The 24,640-nt window shown below is 42.6% G+C and overlaps 1 protein-coding gene across 8 annotated transcripts in view; it reads left to right on the forward strand.

Moving 5' to 3' along the window:
• The window catches only part of MGAT5 (alpha-1,6-mannosylglycoprotein 6-beta-N-acetylglucosaminyltransferase), a 340,494-nt gene that overhangs the window by 145,024 nt on the left and 170,830 nt on the right, over nucleotides 1-24,640 (forward strand). For all 8 annotated transcript variants that reach the window (XM_023193752.1, XM_023193751.1, XM_023193756.1 and 5 more), the window contains exon 3: nucleotides 1,951-2,115. In XM_023193752.1, coding sequence (XP_023049520.1) covers nucleotides 1,951-2,115 — 165 coding nt within the window. The remainder of the gene's footprint in view (nucleotides 1-1,950; nucleotides 2,116-24,640) is intronic.

The following is a 24,640-nucleotide window of genomic DNA, read 5'->3' on the forward strand; positions in this document are numbered from 1 at the left end:
AGAACTCTGGAGAGCCAGTTGATGCATTAGACTCAGTGACAGAACAGGTGACCGACTCCCGCTGTCTGTGCCAACTAATGATGTGGCTGTGACAGACTGAGTCATGCCGACCGTGGGACTGCAGACCGCAGAGGAGAGTGCTCTCATGACCCTTTGGATAAAGCAATAAAGCTTTGCATCACCTGAGGAGAGATTTCTTTGGGAAGGATGAGAACATTTTCTAATGAAAGTCTTTATTTTACTTATATATTTAACAAGCTGTTATGCAGTGCTTATTATGTGCCAGCCAGTATTCAAAACATTTTATAAATATTAACTCGTTAACTCCTCTCCACAACCCCAAAGCTGAAGTGTTGTTCATGTCACTCCTTTACAGATAAGGAAACAGGAATGCCAGAGGTGGGACTCAAACCTAGGAACTCTGGCTCCAAAGTCAGGCCCTTAACCACTGTGTTATGGATGAAAGACTCTGAACTTCACCCTTGGTTTATTTTTTCTATCCAGGTTCTTGACTTCTGATTGGTCCCATTGAGACATCAGGAAATTAAACAGTCCTGAGGCAAGCCCTTATTTTATCAGCTTCTTATTTAATATCTGTGAACCTCAGTTTTCTTATCTGTAAAATGGAGTCACATCTACCTCATAGGGAGGATGTGAAGATAAAACAGTTGTCCATTTTGCATTGCTATGAAAAATACCTGAGCCTGGGTAATTTATAAAGAAAAGAGATTTATTTGGCTCAAGATTCTGCCACTGTACAAGAAGCACAGCACCAGCATCTGCTTCTGGTTCATTGGGCATAATGGAACAGGCTGGTGCACCTTTGTCAAGCTTCGCTGGCTGTGATCTGTGCTGTTTATGTGATCACGTGTGTTTATTTCATGGTCAGATCACCGCATCTGCTCAGGGACAAGTTTGCTATTTTCCGGGAGAATGGAAGGTGGCAACTTCCCGTTTGTCTTAACTCAGGGCTTTTCTCAGTCCTGCTACCCACGCTCTGTACTTTTCCCCTGGCCCACTCCCAATTCAGAAATGGGTCTGGATTCTATTTCCATGGATGGTTATGCAGTCACCCATCTGCTTTTCTGACACATACAAGTCAGTATATCTTTCTGTGATTATGAATTTTTAGAGGAGAGAGTCTAAGCTTATCTTTTTTTTTTTCTTTGAATATCTTGTCTACAAATAGTAAATGCATCCATAGGGGTGGAGTTCCTGTAATTTATCCAGAGGGAAGTGCAGTACTCTTTAATGTGTAATCAGATGTGTGAGAAAGGGAACCAACTCTTAAATGTAAGAACCATGAGAGTATATCCCCAGCATCTAGAATAATATGTGGCACATAGTAGTAGCTTAATAAATATTTGTGAGCAAATGAATGGCTCTAATCTTTATTTTAAATATTTCCTAAATCTGATTATAGTCAATTCTGGGTTATGTAGCAGACCTGAAAATCTGGAGTTATAGCTTTTATGAAGTGTTAGTGTATGTAACTAACAGAATTGAACACTTTTTTAAAAACTGGGACATGCTAGAGTATGCAACACGAAAAATAACGAACTTGATCCAGAGGCTACTTTGGGATCTTGCTGCACCCTTGAGGTGTCATGCTTTGTATGAGAAACTATGGTGCTGTAAGGAGGAATTCAATGTAGTGCTATAGCAGGATGCTAACAAGGAGTTTTCCCTGTTGACCAAGTAGCTGGAAATAGTTATACCATGTCACTTATTGTTAGGCTTGCATTCTGCAACAGACTGATGTGTTTAGTAGGATCTGGGCCAGATGAAGATGGCCCTTGTCATCTTTCAGATGTGGTTTAACAGATCTTTTGTACCACTTCAGAAGCATTTGAGAAGTTTTATTCTCCATGATGAAGAGAGAGCAAGTCAGACAGATACAGATATGCACAGGCCACAGAATTTTTAAATTGTCTGCACTTTCTTTTACAGATCTGAAGAAAACCCTTGCTGTGTTATTAGATAACATTTTGCAGCGCATTGGCAAGTTGGAGTCGAAGGTGGACAATCTTGTTGTCAATGGCACCGGAACAAACTCAACCAACTCCACCACAGCTGTTCCCAGCTTGGTTGCACTTGAGAAAATTAATGTGGCAGGTAAAAATAACAATTCTCTGCCCTGATATGGAGTCACACCCTGCTTTGGACCAAGAAGAGAATAAAGGAGAGCAGTGGTTCTTACTGGAACCTGCATAATATAAATTCTATAAACTTGGCATGGCCATTGTAAAGAGAAGTCTAAATTTATTTTTTAATAGCAGATATTAAAATGCTTTTTATAGTTTTATCATGATGCATAATATTTGGAGGTTTCTGTGACACATTTGCTCTTAATGAGCTCCTGGAATTCACTTGTAAAGAGAAGATTCATAGCATGGATTAAATGAAATATAGAGGTTATTTGAGAAGCTCAGGCCTTTTAGAGTTCGTTCCTCCTCCGTACTCCCATCAGACAATTTTGAAAGTCTGTTACATATGATAGGTTCTCTCCTCCCTGTTGTTTAAAAAAAAAAAAAAAAAAGCCACCATTGCAGTAAATGCCTCCTATGTATATATGGAGAAATAGAAATTATGGAAATGGCTTTTAGGAGATAAACGGTCCCTGCCTAACCCTAGGCAGATTCTGTAGCCACTCATGTACACCACCATGCGGTTCCCACTGGAAGGCATTTGGTTTTGCCCCTTCTGGAAACTGGAATATTAGATGAGAGAAGGAAAATTGACTAAAAACAACACCCAGATTATACGCAGCATGTTGTTGCCTACAACTCACATTAGAACCCTCCCTCCAAGTCCCCCACCATCACACTGCTCTGAGGTCAGCCCCTGGGTCTTTGTGCTTGAGCCAGGACTGCTCTTGTTAGGGTGACCACGATTTTCTGGGGAACCAGGACAAAGTGAAGAGCCTGAAGATTAGGATTCAGTGGTTTGGGTGAATGGTTGTGAACAAGCTATCTATACTTTTGGTGGGTGGTAGCCAAACTCTGGTTAATAGATAAAGTAAGTAACTAGGTTACTTTTGACATAAGTTGCTGCTTTTAAAAAAATCTTGTTTCATATACTTTAAGCTTATTTATTTCCCTTTCCCTTTTGCTTGTAAAAATTCACACACTTAAGTGGGAGAGATTCTTTTCCTTTCCCACCTCGCAGTGTCAAAACATTTAATTGTTTTACATTATGCAGGCTGATTGTTATTACCTTTTTTAATGTTCTTTGCCCTTTAGCAAATTTTAAATTGCAAAATATATTTCTAATAATTCAAAGTATCCAACCAAAGTTATATAACTTTTAATTACAACACAGAGGCAGTGTCATCTAGGCCATAAATCCTGTCTTCCTTGCAGTTTCCAACAGCTTCTGTAATTAGACAAGAGAACCTCCCACTGTGTTTAGCTGCTTATTAATAACTGGAACCATGCCCCTTCAGTCTCCACTTGCCACCCTTGTACCCAGTAGAAAACGCTACTGGAAAGGCTCTATCTGGTTTCATCACTGTTTGGTGTCATATTTCTGGAGATGGAATGGGGCGTTCTGCCTTTAACTTTGCTGTTCCCCACTGCTTCTGAAGTCCTGTGGCTTGTGGGCCCCTATGAACACATCTCCTGTCATTCTTTCCCCCAAGGTGGGATCTTGCTGCCTCTGACTGTCCTGTTTGTTGCAAGGCTCACAGAGACTGCTACCTGGGCTTTAAGCTGCAGAGCACAGGGTAGTGGGTACACCTCCAAGAAGGAAATGGGAAGGACTTGGTGACTACTTCTTTCAAATGAAATTTGGAAATATACCAGCCATATGTATTGAGCTAGTTTACCGCTTAACAAGTATCATGTTTTCTAAGCCAATGGCTCTGAGTGGGACTCCTCTAAATGTGCCACTGGTGCTGTGTTTTTAATAATAATTTAAAGAACCAGAGTGTTGTGTTTTTTGTTTTTTGTTTTCCTTTTTGGGAAATCGGAGCAAATTTAGAGTTACACATTTAATGAATAACCTCATTCGCATATCTTTGCATCTTTCAGGTATGTGTGGGACATAGTCCATACCATCATGATTTTTACTGGGTAATTAGGAAAAGAATACACATGCATAAAACAACAAAAACCATAGTTGCTGTAAAGTAGGGGTGACTCAGAAAAAAATTGGGAGGCAGGGAAGGAGAGGAAACTAACATTTAGTAGCTGTCCAGTAAATACAAGTTCCTCTTCCTGACCCTCCAGTGTACATGATTTTACTTAATCTTCTTAGCACCTCTGAGAAGTGTTTTCACAGGTTTTGTTGAGTTTAAGTGCTTGGGAATGGATAACTGTTGGTACTGAAGTCCCCTGAGCTCAGCTTAAGATCTGCTAGTGCTGGTAGAGAAGAGATTCTGAGTGTTAGCTCTATCTCTCCTTCCATTTGTAAATTATCAGAAAGGCATGCGTCTGTAAAAAGGTGCTACCATTTTCTTACCTAGAAGAGAGCTGCCAGTTTCCTAGATTTAATCATCTGTCTCATCAAGTGATTTCTCTGTCTCAGGGTCTGCTCTCAGGCTGATGTTTGTAAAAGCTGGTCCGTGTGTGTGTGTGTGTGTGTGTGTGTGTGTGTGCACGCATGCATGCATGCTTGCAGAGGCATCCCTTTCATAGACACTGTCTTGTTCAGAGTGGGTATAGATATGCTGGGCAGCCTTCTTCATTTCACCCAGAAGGTGGGTAGTCCTTTGTATCTTGTCAGTCAACCACATATTTTTAGAAAATGATTTGCCATGTCTATAGAGTACCAGAAAGAAGGACGAAGACTTAAGTGAATAGTTCTCATTTATGGGCAGCCCTTCCTTGCTTTTCTGCCCTCTCTCTGATCCACGACCATGCTGGTGTCTTCAGTCCCCTCTTTCAACCCAAGAATGGCTCCTGAGTTGTGGGAGTTCAGTTTTATGGAGTTCCAATCCTCACTAAGTGAAGTTTTTCTCTCTCCCTTCCTGAATGGAGACATGTGGTAATTGCGCAGAAATGTTCTCCCTGGTGTGTCTTTACTGCTGACTCTGGTGTCTTATTGCTCACTGATGTTTCTGATTGCTTATTGTTGTGTCTTATTGCTTGCTGATATATCTTCTGGTTGGCTATAAACTGTCTCTAAATTGGGTACCATAGCAATTGAAGAAGGATTCCCTAAATTTAAATGTATTTTCTTTAAAGGGATAGCTGTGTGTGTGTGTGTGTGTCATTTTCTGTCTCTAGCTGTGTTCTGTGTAGCTTTTATCCAGTATGGCTTATCTTCACAAATTTATCACCGAGAGATTTTTTTAATGTGAAAGTAAATTTGCCCCTAGAGAAATTTAGTTGGAAATGAACTTTATTAAAATCAAGAAATCAGACTGAACTGGATTTTTGAGCTCTGTCTTGTTGGAGAGAAAGGGGCCTCAAAGGAATGAAAAAGTGGATTTTTAAAATCCCCACCTGTCCCGACAGTCGAACGGACCCTGAAAGGGGGAGTGGGAATGGAGGAGACAAGAAAACACGAGAAATGGAGACAAGACAAATAGCCTGATCAAGTCTCGTTTAATGGTGGCAGTGCAATGCCTTATATAGGCTGGCAGGGGAAGAGGTTGGGCCAGGGCGGTAACGGGGGGCTGGGTTCTCTCAAACTACAATTGCACATGCGCCGTCGATTTGTAATTTTCCCAGGCGCGCGATCGCGCCTGCGCAGTAGGCTGCGTATCTTCCTGGACGCAAAAATGTTTGCGCGGGAAAGGTTTTAGGCGCGCGGGAAAAGCTTTAGGCGCGCACGGGAAATGTTAATGAAGAACCCGGAAATGTGCCATCTTGTCTCCGCTTTGTGGACATCAGGCAGCAGAGGTCAGCTAATTACGGGCCTCATGGCTCCGGACAGGTCCCCCCTTTTTTAATATATAATAGTGGCTAGAAGATTATCCCTCGGGAACTGCGCCTGTCTTAGGTTGGAGTAATACATCTCATCACTGGTACCCGTCATGGGATTAGGCAGTAGCTTATGACGGCCCTCCTGTCTTAGGTTAGTGAGAGATGATGCTCTTACCCGTCATTGGCTGTCCAGTTCAGCACATAGGGAAGGTGGTCATAATGGGTGTGAGTATGAACCACCGTGATCTTCTTGTTCTAGGCGATGATAATGGACCTGTATAGGTTTTGCTTGGATAGCCTCGACTTGTTGCTTAAGGAATGTCATGAGCTTATTGAAGACCAGAGGTCCTACAGAGAGTAAGAGCAATAGGCAAAGCAGGGGGCCCAAGAATGGCATAAGATAGAGAAGGAGTCCATGGAACCCAGTCCAAAACGGGTTATCGGTTATTTCTTTTCGTCGTTTCTCTAGGTCTTCTTGTAGACGCCTAATTTTATCTCTGACGATCCCGGATTTGTTGGCATAGAAACAGCACTTCTCCGTATCGTCGTCGTATATATGCACGGGCCTCATGGGGATTACCGAAGCCGGCATAAACCTGGAATACTTGGCAAATCAGCACCATGGTCCAGAAGGGCTTGTAGTTGGAGTTCATCTCTGCAATAGAGGAAAAAAGTACTCTCAGGGAGAAAATTACTCCCTGGATTGGCTAGTGTTAGGTACCTGTCTCACCAGTCGCTCTGGCAGCCATCTGGCTGCATCATGAGTTTGGGAAAAAACACAAACTGAGCCTCTTCCCCAGATTAACACTGGGTCTGGACCATGCCATGTGTTGTCTAATGGGTCTTTCCACATAACCATGGCAAATTGTTTTTTTTTGATTCAGAATGCCAAAATCGATCGGCTGCTGATCTGTTCAGGTTATCCAAATTTAAAAAATCTAAAATAAAAAGTGCGTGATTAAGGATATTTCTAGGGGTGCCCTTAGTAGGGTACCATTCTCCCTTTTTTATTTTGTCAATGGTGGTTTTTAAGTATAGGTGTGCTCTTTCAACTATTCCTTGTCCTTGAGGGTTATAGGGAATTCCAGTAATGTGTTTTATTTGTAATTTAAGACAGAAGTCTTGGAAGGCTTTGGATGTATAGCCAGGACCATTATCTGTTTTTATTTGTTTAGGTTTTCCAATTATGGAAAAACAGTGTAGTAAATGAGCTATGACATGTTTGGTAGCTTCTCCTGTCTGTAGGATGGCTAGTATAAATCCACTAAATGTATCTGTACATACATGGATATATTTTAAATTGGCAAATTCTAAATAGTGAGTGACATCCATTTGCCAGATCATATTGGGAACTAGTCTTCTTGGGTTAATTCCTAAATGAGGGACTGGTAAATGTGTTATACAGGTATGACATTGTTTAACTATTTGTCTTGCTTGTTCTCTAGTTATTTTAAACATCAGTCTCAAAGTTTGAGCATTAAGATGGTGTAAAGCATGAGTAGCCTGTGCTTGGGCTAGGTTTGTATTTGTAGTTATAGCTATTTTTTTAGTTGCTAAGTCAGCCATTTGATTGCCCTGAGATAGAGGTCCTGGCAGTCCTGAGTGAGCCCTGATGTGTCCAAGAAAAAAGGGTGTTGTTCTGTCATGTATTAATAGTTGGCATTGTAAAAATAACTTGGCTGTGTCTGACACATGTTTGATTGTGCTACAGTCTCAAGTAAAGGTATTGAATGAGCTAAGTATGCACTATCGGTATAAATATTAAGAGCCTGATCAGGGAAGCCTGGCAGAACCGCGATTAGGGCCTGCAATTCTACTAACTGAGCCGAGGTATGACTAGTTTTGAATTTAACAGTGGTATCAGCAAAAGTATATGTAGCAGTTCCTGTAGATGACCCATAAGTGAAAACTAGTAAGGCATTGTCTAAAGGTGTTTTACTGATGACATGAGGAAAGACAAAAGCATGTAGCTTACAAAATTGGATAAGCTTATTTGGCGGGTAATGGTTATCTAAGTTACCGGCATAAGAGGCGCAAGCAATTGGCCACGTTTCAGTGTTTCGCATTAACCAATGGATTTGTGTCTTAGAATAAGGTTGTATGGGCCGGGTGCGGTGGCTCAAGCCTGTAATCCCAGCACTATGGGAGGCCGAGACGGGTGGATCATGAGGTCAAGAGATCGAGACCATCCTGGCTAACACGGTGAAACCCCGTCTCTACTAAAAATACAAAAAACTAGCCGGGCGAGGTGGCGGCGCCTGTAGTCCCAACTACTCGGGAGGCTGAGGCAGGAGAATGGTGTGAACCCGGGAGGCGGAGCTTGCAGTGAGCTGAGATCCGGCCACTGCACTCCTGCCTGGGTGACAGAGTGAGACTCCGTCTCAAAAAAAAAAAAAGAATAAGGTTGTATGATTGTAGAGGGTTCCAAAATATTTTTTGCTATTATCTCTCCCTAGAATAATTAAATCTGCTATGGCATCATAATAGGGGAGTAATACCTTTTTGGGTGATGAAGGCAAATGGACCCACATAATAGGGTTATTTTGCCAGAATAAACCAGTAGGTGTTAGTGTTGTGTTAAAAATTAAAAAGGTTAATGGCTGTGAATAGTTTATGTTAGTAACAAATTGCTCAGCAATGGCCGCCTCTATTTTATTAAGTGATAAAAGAGCTTCTTTTGATAACGACCTAAGGGACTTAGGGTTGGGGTCACCTCTCAGGGTGTCGAATAAAGGTTTTAAGTCTCCCGTGGTGAGTTTTAAGTAGGGTCGAAGCCAATTTATGTCTCCAAGGAGCTTTTGGAAATCATTGAGGGTTTGTAACTTATCTTTGCGGGTAACTGCCTTTTGATTAGTAATTTTAGGTCCATTTATTTGTAAACCTAAATATGCGTAAGGGTCTTGTAGTTGTATTTTTTCTGGAGCTATTTGTAACCCCGCTGTGGTTAGTTTTTGTTTGAGTTGAGCAAAACACTGCAAAACTTGTTCTCCTACTTGTCCTGCTATAAGAATGTCATCCATATAGTGTATAATATACATTTGTTTCCATGTCTCTCTAACTGAGTGTATGGCTGTAGCCACATATTTTTGACACAAGGTGGGACTGTTGGCCATACCTTGAGGTAACACTTTCCATTGGTATCGTTTCATTGGTTCTCTAAAATTTATAGATGGTAAGCTAAAGGCGAATCGTTTTTGGTCAGTAGAATGAAGGGGAATTGTAAAAAAGCAATCCTTAAGGTCTATGATAATTTTAAAATATCTTTGAGGGATTGCAACTGGAGAAGGTAGCCCTGGCTGTAAGGCGCCCATAAGGACCATAGTAGCATTTACTGCTCTTAAATCTTGTAGGTCTCCACTTTCCGGATTTCTTTTTTATGACAAATATGGGGGTGTTCCAAGGAGAGTTGCTTTCTGTAATGTGTCCTACCTCTAATTGTTCCTGCACTAACTGTTGGGCAGCAGCAAGCTTCTCATTGGTTAGTGGCCATTGATCACACCCAGATGGGTTCATCTGACTTCCAAGTGATTGGGTCAGCACCTTTTTGGGGTGCAGGCATGTCAATGGCCACGGTTAAAAATTTCCAAACCCCTTTTTATCTAATTGTCCTAAGGCTGGGATTGGTTGTAGAATGCCATCTTCCTTTTTTCCTAACCCTTTTCCAGGGTGGTAGCCCTGAGCTAACATTTGTGCAGTGACTATGTCACTTGGGCTACACATCATGACCTTCATTTGGGAGAGAAGATCTCTACCCCAAAGGTTAACAGGCAAATCAGGGATAACAAATGGCTTAATGAGACCAGAATTACTTTCTTGATCTCTCCAGGCGAGATATTTGGAACTTTGTCTAGGGTTATTACTTTGCCCGATTCCTCGTAAATTTGTTAAGGTCTCTGAAGTGGGCCAACTGGCGGGCCAATCTTGCTGTTTAATAATTGTTACATCGGCCCCTGTGTCTATTAGTCCTGTAAACAACTTTCCGTCTAGCCATAAGGTGAGAGAGGGTTTTTGATTAGTAATGGGCTGTACCCAGTAGATGTCTGAGGATCCGAATCCTCCTCCTCCTCTCGAAGGCGATTGAACCTTGTTAGCTGTTTTTAGCAATGGTAACAGGAGCAACTGTGCTATTCTATTTCCCTGAGGAATGGTGATGATGTTGTTAATGGCCTTAGCCATAATTTTGATTTCTCCTGTATAATCACTATCAATTATTCCCGGAAAGACCTGTAGGCCTTTTATAGTGGCACTGCTTCTCCCTAGGATTAATCCAAACATGTTTGAGGGTAGGGGTCCATATATCCCAGCACTCAAGGCCTGGGGTCCCATTTCAGGGGTTAATACTGTGTGGGAGGTGGAACAGAGGTCCAATCCTGTGCTTCCTGGGGTTGCTCTGCTAAGTTGTGAAACGGATTGTTGTTGGTTGGTATAAAACTGACCGCACCATAAGCTTGTTTCGGGGCCTGAGGCCGGCCCCTCAATCCGTTTCCCTGTTGAGGTGTTAGGGGATTTCCTTGATTGTCAATTTTAGATTTACATTCGTTGGACCAATGTTTTCCTCTTTTACACCTAGGGCAGAGGCCTGGAGCTTTTGCCTCTAAGGTCTTAGCTAGCTCTCCCTTACAATCCATATTGAAGTGTCCCATTTTTCCACACTTGAAGGACCCCTTGCTATTCTTATTTCTACTAGCGAGGAAGTCTTTTACGGTTTGTCCACTAAAGGCAGCAGCCATAGCCAAGCCCTGTTGATATGAGGGCCCAATGTCTGAACAGAGGCGAATGTAGCCTGTTAAGTCTGTTTTCTTTCTATAAGGTCTGATTGCTGCCTGACAAGCCGGGTTAGCGTTTTCGTAAGCTAGCTGTTTTACATAATCCACCCCTGCCTCGGCATTTCCAAATATTCTGCTGGCTGTGGTTAAAAGTCTATGTACAAAGTCTGCAAAGGGCTCATCAGGCCCCTGTTTGACCCCCGTGAGCGAGGCTCCTGGATCCCCTTTAACAGGGAGTTTTCTCCAGGCTTTGGTAGCCGCTGTTTGGATTTGAGAAAACAGTCCGGGATCGTACTGCATCTGAGCATCGGTTTCTGTGTAGTTACCCGAGCCAGTTAGCATATCAGAATCCCAACCATTTCCGGCTTGTTGGTTTCTCTTGGCCATATCTCTACAATTTTCATAAAATTCTGACTTCCAAATCAGATGGTCGCCTCCGGAAAGAACTGCTCTAACTAAGGTATTCCAATCTATGGGAGTGAGCCAATTTTCGGCCACAGATTCGACTATGGCCAGGGTGTACGGGGCAGTAGCTCCGTATTGCGAGACAGCAGTTTTTAGTTCTTTTATTACAGTAAATTCAAACCCATTGTGGTGTCTCCAGGCTCGGCCCTGCGCATCTGTAGTTTCAGTTACTGGAAAAACATCTCGAGGAGAGGAGTCCTCCCTATCCCTACTACCAAGCGACCTTCCTTTTGGGACATGCTGTCCGGGTCTCTGAGGATGAGCGTGTTTCTCTATTCCTTTAGGGTATTGAACGCTCTCACTTCCTGTCCTTAATTTCTGCAATCTAGTGATTAAAGACTGATGTAGTTCTTCGAGCTTTATTTGCTCTTCAAGTTGTGCAATCTTTTCTCTAAGCTCCTCTTTTGGGTCTATTACCGCCATAACTGCGGGGGCAGAAGCCTTATTATAGAGAGGGGGATAAGTAAAAGTTTGTGGCCAGTCAGAATTATATTTTGCTGCCCCTTCCTCTAAATTATCCCAGTCTACTTCTGAAGGGTTAAGGTTATTTTTACTTTTGTTTTCATTAGCTGTAGCTAAAACTGGGTACTTTCTGGCCTTTTTCTTATTTGATGTTTCTATATTTGTTATCGAGGGGGCCCCAGCGTTCTCTTCGTTGCTCTGTAGTGATATCAAGTCTATTTCTTTACTAGGTGTGGGTTTTTCGAGGTCGGTTTAGGAACTGCCTCTTAATATTTCCTCAGTCTGAGCAACTGCTGCCATTACCTCAGGATCTTTTTCTTTTTTATCTATTATATCCTTGATTAAGTTCCAATAAGAAAAGGCTGTTACCGGAACCTTCTCTGGTCCAAAAGTACTATAATAATCTTGAAAACAGTCTCCCACCCTACGCCATCTCTTTATGTCAATGGTCCCCTCTTGCGGAAACCAAGGGCAGGTATCCTTTACAAAATCAAAAAATCTAAACAAATCATTACTTTTAACCTTTATTCCTCGTGTTTTTAAAGTCTCTTTTAATTGCCCTACATAAATCTGATGTTGGCTTAATTCTTGTCCCGTAATCAGGCACTGTTACTCACCTCTGGTTCTGACGCGGCAGGCTCCCGCGGCGTCCAGAGGAGTTTCTTCCACTTTCACTTTCGGCCGACTTTAGTGCCTTCTTCCTCACTTCTTCCCCCGTGTCCAGGTCCCTGTCTAGGCGCCAGGTGTCCCGACCTGCAGGACAGTCGAACAGACCCTGAAAGGGGGAGTGGAAATGGAGGAGACAAGAAAACACGAGAAATGGAGACAAGACAAAATAGCCTGATCAAGTCTCGTTTAATGGTGGCAGTGCAATGCCTTATATAGGCTGGCAGGGGAAGAGGTTGGGCCAGGGCAGTAACGGGGGGGCTGGGTTCGCTCAAATTACAATTGCGCATGCGCCGTGGGTTTGTAATTTGGATCGCGCCTGCGCGGTAGGCTGCGTATCTTCCTGGGCGCGAAAATGTTTGCACGCAAGCCGGAAAGGTTTTAGGCGCGCGCCGGAAAAGCTTTAGGCGGCGCAGGAAATGTTGTTAATGAAGAGCCCGGAAATGTGCCATCTTGTCTCCGCTTTGCGGAGATCAGGGAACAGAGGTCGGCTAATTCGGGGCCTTATGGCTCCGGACACCCACCCTTCCACCAATCACACAGTAAATAAATTTCTCCATATTTACTTTCTGAAAGGGTTTGAAAGGCCTTCGTCAAAATTCTCACTTTTAGAATGCTGCTTTGGATTTGAGAAAGACCCATTCTGTCTTCAGTTTTGTGATCTTAAATGAGGAAGTGGAGTGAATAGGATTGGATCTGTGGTTCTTTGCCATCTACCTGAAATGGGGAAAAGGTAAAAAGTGTACATATCTGATAATGAAAATGCTTGCCTTCTAAGGACTGAGACAGTATCTGATTTATCTTTGTTCTGCCCATAGTGTCTTGATTGTAGCCTTACCTGTTGAGGATAATTCAGTAAATATTGCTCACATGGATTGGTTTCTATTGGAGGGAACAGCATTTGGTTTCATCACTCAGAGGAGTTTCTTACGGTTCGTCTTCTCCATTTACATTTGTGGTGATTTGCCTGGAAGTTGGAGTTGGTATTTCATTTCCATAGTTCTCAGACCTTAGCAGACACCACCTAAGAGTGGGACTGCCTTTTTTGTTGGTCAGGACTGAACTTCCCATTGATGGTTCTGGAATGTGGAGGCTTCATAGGATGTGATAGTTACAATTCTAGATTGTGATATTTTAGAGGACAACAACATTGTGCAGCCTCTAATAAATGTGCATGTGTACACATTTATTTATACTCTCAATATTGAGTTGTCATCCAACGTCAGCTGAATAACTGGTCAGTGTTGACTGTTCCCTAAAAGCCAAAACCATAATGATAGCATCCACGTAGTGTTGTGATGACTTAATAATTGCAAGGTCACTTGGGAAGCAGAATCACAAAATCAAAGGTACAGGTATAACTCAAGCGACTGTTTCCTGGTATTTAGTCCAAATTGAACTTCCCGCAACCCCGCATTTTTTCCAAAGTCAGTAGCAATATGGAACACTTTCCAGTATTTGGGGTTGAAGTGCAATGTGTTTGGATTTGGAAGCTGTTCTTAAAAACAGCAACCATTATTATTATTATTATTATTATTATTACCATTTGAAAGTTGAAAATGAAAAATGTCCCTGCTGAGTTCTAGGGCTTGCATTTGGAAGTGCAGTTTTCCCCCTTTGTGCTGCTAATGGACCTTGAAATTTAGTTGCACCCGTGCTGTTTCCTTGTATGTGTACCTGTGTTATCAGTTTGTGTTGAAGTAGCACCTGAAGTGTCCCAGCTCCAACCCTGGGCAGTAGCTCAGCAGATGACTTTCCCAGGGTCAGATATTGACATGTCAGTGAGATCCCAGATGCTACTGAGAGATGGGACAGAGATGAGATTGCAGGTGCTTTCCTATTAAGTTGAGCAAGAAGCAGATATGTTCTGTCTATTTACCTGTCATTTTCTGTTTTGTTATTTGCAGTGGTAACAATAAATGTGTGGACCCTTGTCAGAAGCTGTTCTTTTGGTATCTTTACAGAAAAATACTTGTCTTTGTTGGTATGGTTTTCACTTTGTGTAGTCAAGGATATTTTGATTTTTATTTAGAAGAAGAAAAACATAGTTCAGAAGTGATGCTGATCTTTGAGGAAGTGTATCTATAGCAGTGATTAACAGCTGTGGGTGATTTTGCACCCAGGGGACACATGGCAATGTTGGGAGACATTTTGGTTGTCACAAATGAAGAGGTGCTATTTTCTTTCTTTCTTTTTTTTTGAAACAATGTCTCACTCTGTCGCTCGGGCCAGAATGCAGTGGCACCATCATAGCTCTCTGCAACCTCGACCTTCCATGTCCCCACCCCCTGCCACCTCAACCTTCCGAGTAGCTGGGACTACAGGCAATGTGCCATCATGCCTGGCTAATTCTTTTTTCTTATTTTTCATAGAGAATGGGGTCTTGCTATGTTGCCCAGGCTGGTTGGGCTCCTAGGCTCAAACGATCCTCCTGCCTCAGCCTTCCAAAGTGCTGGGATTACAGGCATGAGTTGCTGTGACCGGCCTATTTACTTCTAATAAATGAAGGCCAGAGATGCTGTAAAAAGCATCCTACAATATATAAGACATCGCCCACAATAGAAGTATCCAGCCCCTGGCCGGGCGCGGTGGCTCAAGCCTGTAATCCCAGCACTTTGGGAGGCCGAGACGGGCAGATCACGAGGTCAGGAGATCGAGACTATCCTGGCTAACACGGTGAAACCCCGTCTCTACTAAAAAATACAAAAAAACTAGCCGGGCGAGGTGGCGGGCGCCTGTAGTCCCAGCTACTCGGGAGGCTGAGGCAGGAGAATGGCGTAAACCCGGGAGGCGGAGCTTGCAGTGAGCTGAGATCCGGCCACTGCACTCCAGCCTGGGCGACAGAGTGGGACTCCGTCTCAAAAAAAAAAAAAAAAAAAAAAAAGTATCCAGCCCCAAATGTCAATTGTGGCAGGTTTGTGAAATTCTGATCTATGAGATACTGTTAGAATCTGGTGCCAGCAGATAGTTTCACCTATGGTTAGTGCAGAAAGATGCCTGAGACACTGAAGTTTCCTGATAGGCCAGCTGAGACCTAAAGTTCCTTTCACTTTTGCTAGCAAGGCTGTTCACAAGCCCTGCTCCCCCTGCCCCCTAACCTCCACCTCATTTAGCTTTGCCACTGGTCTTGGAGGCCTCCAAGGAAAGAGATTTTGGAAACTCCCAGAAGACTATTTTAGGATCTTGACCTTAAGGAACTCCTTTCCTGGCCCACAGTGTGCTTTTGGCAATGTGCATTTTACTTCTGCTTCTATAGAAGGTAATTATTTCTTCTCATGAAAGGGCCACTAATTCCAGATAACGATGATACAAAGCAGTCTTAGAGAATGCGTTTAAATTGCAGAACGTTTTAGAAGAAATTCTTTGTTATTTTAAGCAAAGTATATAATTATCAAGATATAAGAGAGTAAATTAAATAAGTTAAAGAAGACAAGACAGGTCCCCAAAGATCTACTTTACATCAGAAAACACCCTTCACAGCATACTTGGAGCAATATTGAAGACAATGAGACTAGAGAGTTAATTGGGATTTGTGAAGCATTTTCAGTGTTAAATGAAGGAGTTTCTATTTTGTTCCCTGGGTGGTGACAGTTGATGAGAGGTTTAAAGTGGGAGGATGAATAGGTGTGAGGTCTGTATTTCCAGAGAATAATTACTGGCCATGTGGAGTGAGATGCATATGAAGGGTGAGAGAGACTGCAGTTAATCTCCAGTTAGGAGGAGAATGCCCTGGATTAGACATGTTCCTACGGCCCGGGGAGAAGGAAAATTTGAGACCCATGTTAGGGTGAAGCTGGTGTGATGGGGACACGGACAGACTGTGGGAAAGGGCAAGGGAGAAGTTGTCATAATGATTTCCAAGGGTGTAGCTTGAAGGATAACTGGGTGACTCATTATTGAGGAAACAACCCAGCAGAGAGGCAAGGTTCCATGAGGACTGTAGCCGCAAGCCATTTGTTTCAGAATATCGGCTTAAAGGCAGTTGAAACTTTGGTGCTAGTGTTGAGGAGATGAGGGACAATGAAAGGCAGCATCTGTGGAACCAGACTGGCCTGGTTCAAACACTCGCTCCACCACTTCATAGCAGTGTGACTTTGGGTAAGTTTCTTAACCTTCCTCTGGCTGAGTTTCCCCATTTCTAAAATGGGAGAAATAATAGTAGTGCCCATTTCACAGTATTGTTAGGAGGTATATTAGTCCATTTTCATACTGCTATAAAGATACTACCCGAGAGTGGGTAATTTATAAAGAAAGGAGGTTTTACTGACAGAGTTCCACGTGACTGGGGAGGCGTCAGGAAACTTAAATCATAGTGGAAGGGGAAGGAAGCACGTCCTACATGGCAACAGGAGAGAGTGAACAAGACAGCAAGGAAGTGTCACACTTTAAAATCATCTGCTGTCCCGAGAACTCACTACCATGAAAATAGCATGAGGGAAACTGCCCCCATAATCCATTCACCTCCCACCAACTCCCTCCTCTGACATGGGATTAAAATTCGAGATGCGATTTGGGTAGGGACACAGAGCCAAACCACGTCAGGAAGATTAGGTGAGACCGATAATGTACTTAGAAACATGCCTGGCATAAAGTCAGTACTGTATGAGCATTTGCTAATTACAGTTTAAAAGTTACATATTTGGAATATTGGCATAAAAATGGAACACTGTAGTGACTACTTATTTGGATATCACCACTAGATTAGGAAATAATTTATATATTTTTATATAGATTTAGAAAATAATTTTGTATATATAGATTTATAGATTAGGAAATAATTTTGTATATAATATTTCACTGGAACACTGTAAATTTGAAGTTCCCAAATTGATCTTTTTGTGCCTCTGTTGTCAATATTTGACTCATCACAAAATTCATGTTTTGTCAATAATCTCTTGGTTGCAAGAGGCCAACCACCTAGCTTATATTAACTTAAACTAAAAGGGAACTTGGAGCTCATGTCATTTAAAAGTTTGTAGGATGCTGTGAGAGATTCAGACATGGGAACCATCTTCAGGAACCTCAGCTGTGTCCTCTCAGGTATTGGATATTGTCAGAAGCCATTCTTTTGGTGTGTTTGCCGAAAATTCTTGTCATTGTTGGTATAGTTTTCACTTTGTGTTGTGAAGAGGGTTTTGCTTTTTATCATTAAGAAGAAAATACTGGGAGGCCGAGACGGGCGGATCACGAGGTCAGGAGATCGAGACCATCCTGGCTAACAAGGTGAAACCCCGTCTCTACTAAAAAATACAAAAAACTAGCCAGGCAAGGTGGCGGGCGCCTGTAGTCCCAGCTACTCGGGAGGCTGAGGCAGGAGAATGGCGTAAACCTGGGAGGCGGAGCTTGCAGTGAGCTGAGATCCGGCCACTGCACTCCAGCCTGGGCGACAGAGTGAGACTCCGTCTCAAAAAAAAAAAAAACAAAAAGAAAGAAAATATAGTTCAGAAGTGATGCTGTCCTTCAAGGCTGTGTTAATATGTTGTGTCTTTTATTTTACCTTCATTCTTAGGCCATCTTTGCTTGGTGGGGGCAGAGATGGATAGTCCCAAGGAGGCTCTAGGTTTTAGTTTTCAGTCCCAGACGACTGTGCTACTTTCCAGGAGGTTTTGGCAACTCTCTAGAGCAGGGTTATGATTGGTTTGGCCTGGCCTCTATGCCTATTTATGATCCAGTCAGAGTGACCAGTATCGTGTTCCATCCTGATTGGCTAGGCCTGGGTCATATGGGTCACCCCTGGGAATTAATGGTATAGGAGAGGAGTCCCTGAAGAGATTCCAGACGAGCAGATAAAATGCGTATGGCTACTAGAGACCCTGGTCATGTCATGGTTTGGCTTTCTGAAGCTATCCTAAACCTGACTCAAGCTTTTCTCTCCTCGAGTGTTTGACGGGCAAAGCCTCAGGTCTGCTAACTTTCTGCCTCCATTTTAAGCACTACTGTGGCCGCATGTGCCTCAACCCCACTTGGAACGAGCCCAAACCCCTGCCTGCAGTTTATTCATGCTCTTACACACTTAACATGTATTTGTCCACAGCCTGGCATGCTTCTGTTGTTCTGGCTGACTCTTCTTTATCATCTTTTTCAAGTCTCATCTGAAGCTCTGTCTCCCTAAGACTTGCTTGATGCCCCTCACACCCCAGAGGTTTGTGGTGTCCTTGCCTTGTATTCATACCATGTGTGTCCTTGGACTTTTCCACTCTTTGCTTGTCTTCACAGCCAGTCTGTAAGCTCCTCAAAGGCATGGGTGGGATCTTACGTTTTTCTTTTCAGTTCAGTGCTGAGCTTGGAGTCTGGCAAATCACAGGTTTTATCAATAAATGTCCAGCTGTTTACACTCCTCCCTTTCCTGAATACACTCCTGCTGGCCAGCCACTGTGTCCTGGAACCTTTGCCATGACACTGATGACCATGCTTTCACTTCTAGATCACCATTTCTGCCACTCCTGTGCTTTGACAGCTCCCTGAATCCTTTTGGAATTCTCAGAAGCACCTGGAAAGTTTACTGTTAAATTGTTAAGACCGGAAAAGCCTTTGCTTCACTTCACTTTTGAAAACTGAGATTCCATAATAAGAACTTATTTTGTGTTTCTTCATGGCTAATTATAAAAATATAAGTAGGATTTAAAAAATTCAGGCCACCTCCACTCCCTGAGAGGTTGCTCTGAAGGAATAGTTCTTGCAGAAAAGAAACAGGGACCCAGAACTTCTAGTTCTGTTAGACTAATTACTGACCCTTCAAGGAATACATGGCTTGTTTCATTTCAAAAAGTGAGGCTATCTATATCCCTATCGGGAATACTGTTCCTCCCCAGCCACTTGATGGGGGAACTCAGTAACATACACTGCAGAGTTGTCCTGGAGACCTTAAAAGTGCCTCTGCTCAGGGTTGTTCTTTGTACTGGTGATGGGACACGCTGAAATTAGACTTGTTTGTTTTTATCAGAAGGCGACAGATCCCACTTGCTTAATTTGGCTTAATGAGGTATGTGTATACAGTTGTGATATCAGCTTACATATGGTATTGATTCAATAGACATTCCACAGCTACAGCATAGCATATGCTTTCTTAGATAGTCCCTTGTCTGTGCTGTTTCATCCTTTACCTGTTTTCACTGACAAGTATTTCAACAAACTCACTGTAGAGCCTGACATTTTAAAATTTAGAAAAATACTTGGAATAAAGCTGATTTGGTGAGACATGAAAGACAGGTATCTGACTCTGTTTTTGAAAAGGTTTTGTAGGTTTGAAGATTTCTGGGGTTTTGAGAGATTTTCCTTTAAGCTGTGCTTTTGGCTTTGCATATCCACAGCTTCTAAAATTAGGCAGCCTAAATAAAAATCAGTTGCTAGTTTTTGTTTTTCCCTTCTCGCTTACATCCCAGAAAAAGAAGAGAGAAAGCAATGCGGGGTGAAGATGGTTTGAAATTCTTTGGGTTTAGAAAGGACAGAAAGAGGGATTCAATTAGGGATGTGACTAAGAAGCGCTGAACTGCCCTACAGTTCAGGACAGCAGAAATCATCTTCATTTCACAGCCTCCTTTTTCTGTCCTTATTTTACCCTTGAACGTTCAGCAAGTCTCACGTGTGGGATCACGAACCCCAAATCCACTTATGTCAAGGGGAGGGCCCATGGCGTAGACAGAGCCAGCCGAGGATGACGTGTCTGGGATTATAAACTGCATTTTAATTTGTATTGTCAGAATTGGACAGCTGCACTCTTAGCTGGTTTTAAGCTGTCTTGAAGTTTGTTGGAGAGGTTTTCTAGTCAACGTTTATTGTGGAAACTTCCCTTTACCTTGGTGCAGCTGGAGATGGGCTCTTGAACCAGAGACAAGTAGACATCCAGTGAAGGACTTGTGCTAATGTTTTCCCCCACTGGGGGACTTAATTAAACAGCAGCCATAGGATTATGGGACCCTTGGATAAACCCAGTTAGTTTCCTCATTGATAAAATGAGAATAAGAACCTGTGCCATGGTATTGTTGCTAGGAGTATGAGTTTACACATGGAACACACTCAAGCTGCTGGGCACAAAATAAGAGCTCAGTAAGTTTTGGCTATTGGTTCTTACGCTTGTTAAGTGTCCAACTCAGGTTTTCACTCCTGGGCCAGGCATGTAGCAGATTGTCAGTGCTTGATGGGCATGTAAACTACCCATTCCCAATGTTGCATTTTATACAGAAAACCAGACCTTGTGAAAGGGCTGTCCAGAAGCTACTTGGCAGTCACAGCCTGAACCTGGTCTTTGGCATCAGACATTTTTGAGCAGAACTCTGGGTCCGCTTGCATACTTGCTGTTAACATTTTATTATGTTTACCATTGCTGAGCCTCCAATTTATGCTCTGTGCAATGGTGATAGTGACACCAACACTGTCCTCATGGTGAGGATGCAATGAGATGATGCATATTGAGATCCTGGTCCAACATCTTCTTCCTGTGACCTACCTACTGACCTTGCCCTCTGTGATTAATACCCTGTTAGAAAGGAGTAGTCACAGACATAACGTGGCAAACACTGATGTATCTTTTATCCAACCTACGCTGACTGCATGATGCCAGGTCTGTGTCAGGCTGTGGAAATGCAGCTGGGTAGGAAACTAGGGCTCCTTTTGGGAATGTTGAGTTTACCATCTACTGGAGGAGAATGACTGAGTGTATTGGCTGTGCTCCTATCTTTTTTGACCCTCAACTTGTAGCTGCTTTCACCCCAGTCCAAGAGAACCTGTTGGCTTTGCCTGACCTTTTGGCCTTGGAAATGACCTTCAAACTCTATAACCATCTCAGGATAGGGATAGCAATGACATACAGCAACTGGCACAGAAGCAATTTTCTCCTGTCACAAGGCAGAAGTTGTATGGCTCCTGTGCTACTTGTCACAGCAAACTTAAGCAGATCTAGAAGCTGCCTGACCCTTTACTGTACCTTCCCACTCCAAACTAGGGAGGGAAACTCCTGTGCAGGAGTGCTCAGCTCTCAAGGGAAGACAGCCATTAACCTGTCTAAACTCTGTGTTAATAGAACCTTCTTGATAATTGCTTTCATTAAGTGTGGTTAATGTGAACAGTACAAGTTATAGCAAGATTTGCAGAAGAACAAAGTAAATATTTAAGACTTTATTTCAGGGTGCAGTTGGGTCGAGGCAAAGAGAAGATTAGTAGAAGCTGTATCTGATGGTATCTGATGTTGAAATACAGTGAACCTCTTGGCAGAAGTGCCAGTCATTTCTCATCAGTGGTTCACAGAATCCTAACTCTGGGGAGGCAGATGGGTGTCTCCTGGAGATGGTTGTGAGTTCAGGTTTTCTCCTTTCGCTTCTGGCCTCTAGTCAGACATGAATGACATGGTGATGAAGATAAACTGCCTTCCCTGTACCACCCAGGAATGCAGTGAGGATTAAGAAGGTGGCTTTTAGCCTGTGGCTATGCCACATGGCGAAGGATGGTTTTCCCTGAGGGAAGAAGGCCATTATTAGCAACTGAGTTGGCCAGGAAAGCTCCTGAGTTGGGCAGGAGTGTGTGCCATGCCGGGCTTAGGTATACAGCGCTGTCAAACCAGGCACCTGGGGATTAATTTAGCATGGGTTTTCATGCCTCCAGGCTACCAGTGACCATACAGCCATCATCTCTACCTTTGAGTTGATGTGTATAACTGAATAATAGTGCTTTGTTTTCAAAAGGAAACGCTTGAAAAATAGTGCTTCTATAGTACAAGGAGGGATGCTCTGCTGAAAATCTGGAAATTACAGCTAAGCAAAAAGATGAAAATACAAAGCAGCTGTTATTCTACCACCCAGAGATTGACTGATTTGTTTCTTTACTAACAGATATGGCAAGTGCCTGTTCTGTGCCAGGCACTGTCTAGACACTGGAGATAGTGATGAGCAAAACCAAGTCTCTTCTTTCTGGAGATTACACTCTAGCCATGAAGGCAGGTAGTAAACAAATACATAAACACATCTGGTGAAAAATGCTTGAGGAACAGCAAAGTAGGGTAAGGAATTAGCGAAGGAAGCGGGTGCTGTTTCAGGTTTGGAGCTTGTCAAGAAAGCCTCTCTGAAGGAGAGAGACTGAGCAGAGACCCATATTACTGAGGGAGGGAGGCCTGGGGCTCTCTGGCTAGCAGCCAGAAGGATCAGTCTGTACAACAGCCCAGGACATATTCTTCCCAGGTGTGTTTAAGAACCACTGTTGGGCCCTTTTAATTCTAATACAGAAGGTGGCCTATTAAAACCAAAACCAAACAAACAAAAAAAAACTCCTTAAAAGGACCTTTTACTGTATCATCTGTCATTTATGTTTCTGCTAGGCTCAAACTGGATTTTTGAGAGAGCAGTGTTGGAACCACGGAAAGGTCTGGATGTGTTAACACATTGGTTCAACATGTGATCAGACCTGTGTGCGCACTACCGACTCAGGCTGCTGGGGTTCACGTCTGAGTTCCACAGTGGTGCAACTGTAGTGAAGTCATTGAGAGAGGTTAAGTCTCAGTTCTCTCATCTGTACAGCAGAAACTAGCTTATGGGGCCACATGAGAAAGTGTCTATGGAGGGTTGGCACATGGTAAGTGCTCAGTAATTATTGGCTGTTGCTATAATTAACAAAATGTGGTTTTGGCAAATGGTTTTAAAAGGGTCTGTATGTGCCTTTATTCCATAAGTTTTTAACCAAAACTAAGGAGCCTTGAAAATTATGTTAGAGGCACCAAATGGGGAGTAGGTTCTAGTCATTCATCAAAGAAGGAGCTAAATAAAATCAAGATTTAACAGAAGGATCACACATTTGGGGTAGGGTTTGGAGTTTCAGTCATGAAGTGGGAGCACAGTTTATAGGGTTCAACTTCTTGTCTGTAGGTGCCTATCTCTATTCACATTTAAAGCCATTGTTGAGGAATGTAGTATCTTTTTTACAGAAACTGTTCTCAGTTTGGAGAATGTGAGTGTGTGGCTTTGAGGCTTCAGAATCCCACTGTGAAGTTGTCATTGGTCTTCATGGTTATTTATGAGGCTTACCCTAAACTGGGTCCTGTTCTTAACAGGAGAATGATACAGCTTCCCCTGGCAACTGGGTTCTTTCTCTGTGGTGTAAGGATACATCGCTGCAGTAGGCTCTCTGAGAAATCTGTGACTGGCTAGCAATTAGAGTTGAGAGTGTAAACTGGCCACAGACTGAGGAATTCCAGGCTTCGGACCGTGAGCCCTAGTGAAGAAATGTAGGGCCGGGGCTCAGGAGGCTGGAATTAAGCCCACTGCTGACAGAATTGATGCTGAGATCCTCAGCAAATCGCCTTATCTTTGTTTCCTCTTTCAGATCCAGAGACCTCATGAGCTTTTATAAGTGGAAAATATTTAGAGGTTTTAACATTTCCCCCAAATGGGAGACTGCAGCTTTCCATAATCCTTGGTGGATGGTTCTCCAGATTTATCTCAACAATTCTAGTGCTGGAACTTTTAGCTGCCATACTGTTCAACTTTATTGGGCCACATTTACATAGCCTGTGTCAGGGGTCAATAAACTGTGGCCCATGGGCCAAATCTAGTCCACTACCTGAATTTATAAATAAAGTTTTATTAGAACACAAAACTTTCCCATATGTTTACTTATTGTCTGTGGCTGCTTTCATGCTACAACTGCAGGATTTAGTAGTTGTAAAGGAGACCATATGGCCCACAAAGTTGAAAATACTTTCTATCTGGCTTTTCACAGAAAAAGTTTGCCAACCCCTGGCCTAAATGAATGGTGCTCTCTGGAATGCAGTATGTAGTCTGCATGCAACCCTGTGTGCTAAATGTATTAGATTTGTAGAGTGTTCATAAAATAGAGAAAAAAAAAAGCCACTGCTTATTGAGAGATCGCTGTGTACCAGGCACAAATAATAACTTTAAAATACTTTATTAGTTCTTTCCTCAGAGCAAACCTGCAGAAGAGTTATCTCAACTTAATAGAGTATCAGGGTAGGAGATGATGTGTAATCTGCCCAAAATGGTGGCAGTCTGAGGCAGGATTTAGAACCTGGCTGGTGCATCTCTAATGTGCCCATTTAAAGATGCTGCCACTGCTGGGACAGTGGCAATTCATTGTGTATCACACCAGAAGGTTACATGTGGCATTTTTAAAGATGAAAATAGTTTAAGGCTCAAGAATGGAAGATAATCTAAGAGTCCATACCTTTCTGGTCATTTGGATATTGTAAATGTTTCAGGTGTTAAGCATACTGAATTTTGTGAGTTTTGATTTTTTTTTGTTTTGGTCTTCTTTTTGCTATTGTGTATTGATTGCCCTTTGATTTTCTTTTTTACCATTCTATATTTTAAATGAAGATATTGTCTCTAGAGAAATATCCAGAATTGTTTTCCAATACTTTTTCTGCTTTAAAAATTCACTTTTTATAATGCTTGATAAGGCCAAGTTAAT

Source organism: Piliocolobus tephrosceles, chromosome 11, assembly GCF_002776525.5.
Source record: "Piliocolobus tephrosceles isolate RC106 chromosome 11, ASM277652v3, whole genome shotgun sequence".
Classification (NCBI taxonomy): Eukaryota; Metazoa; Chordata; class Mammalia; order Primates; family Cercopithecidae; genus Piliocolobus; species Piliocolobus tephrosceles.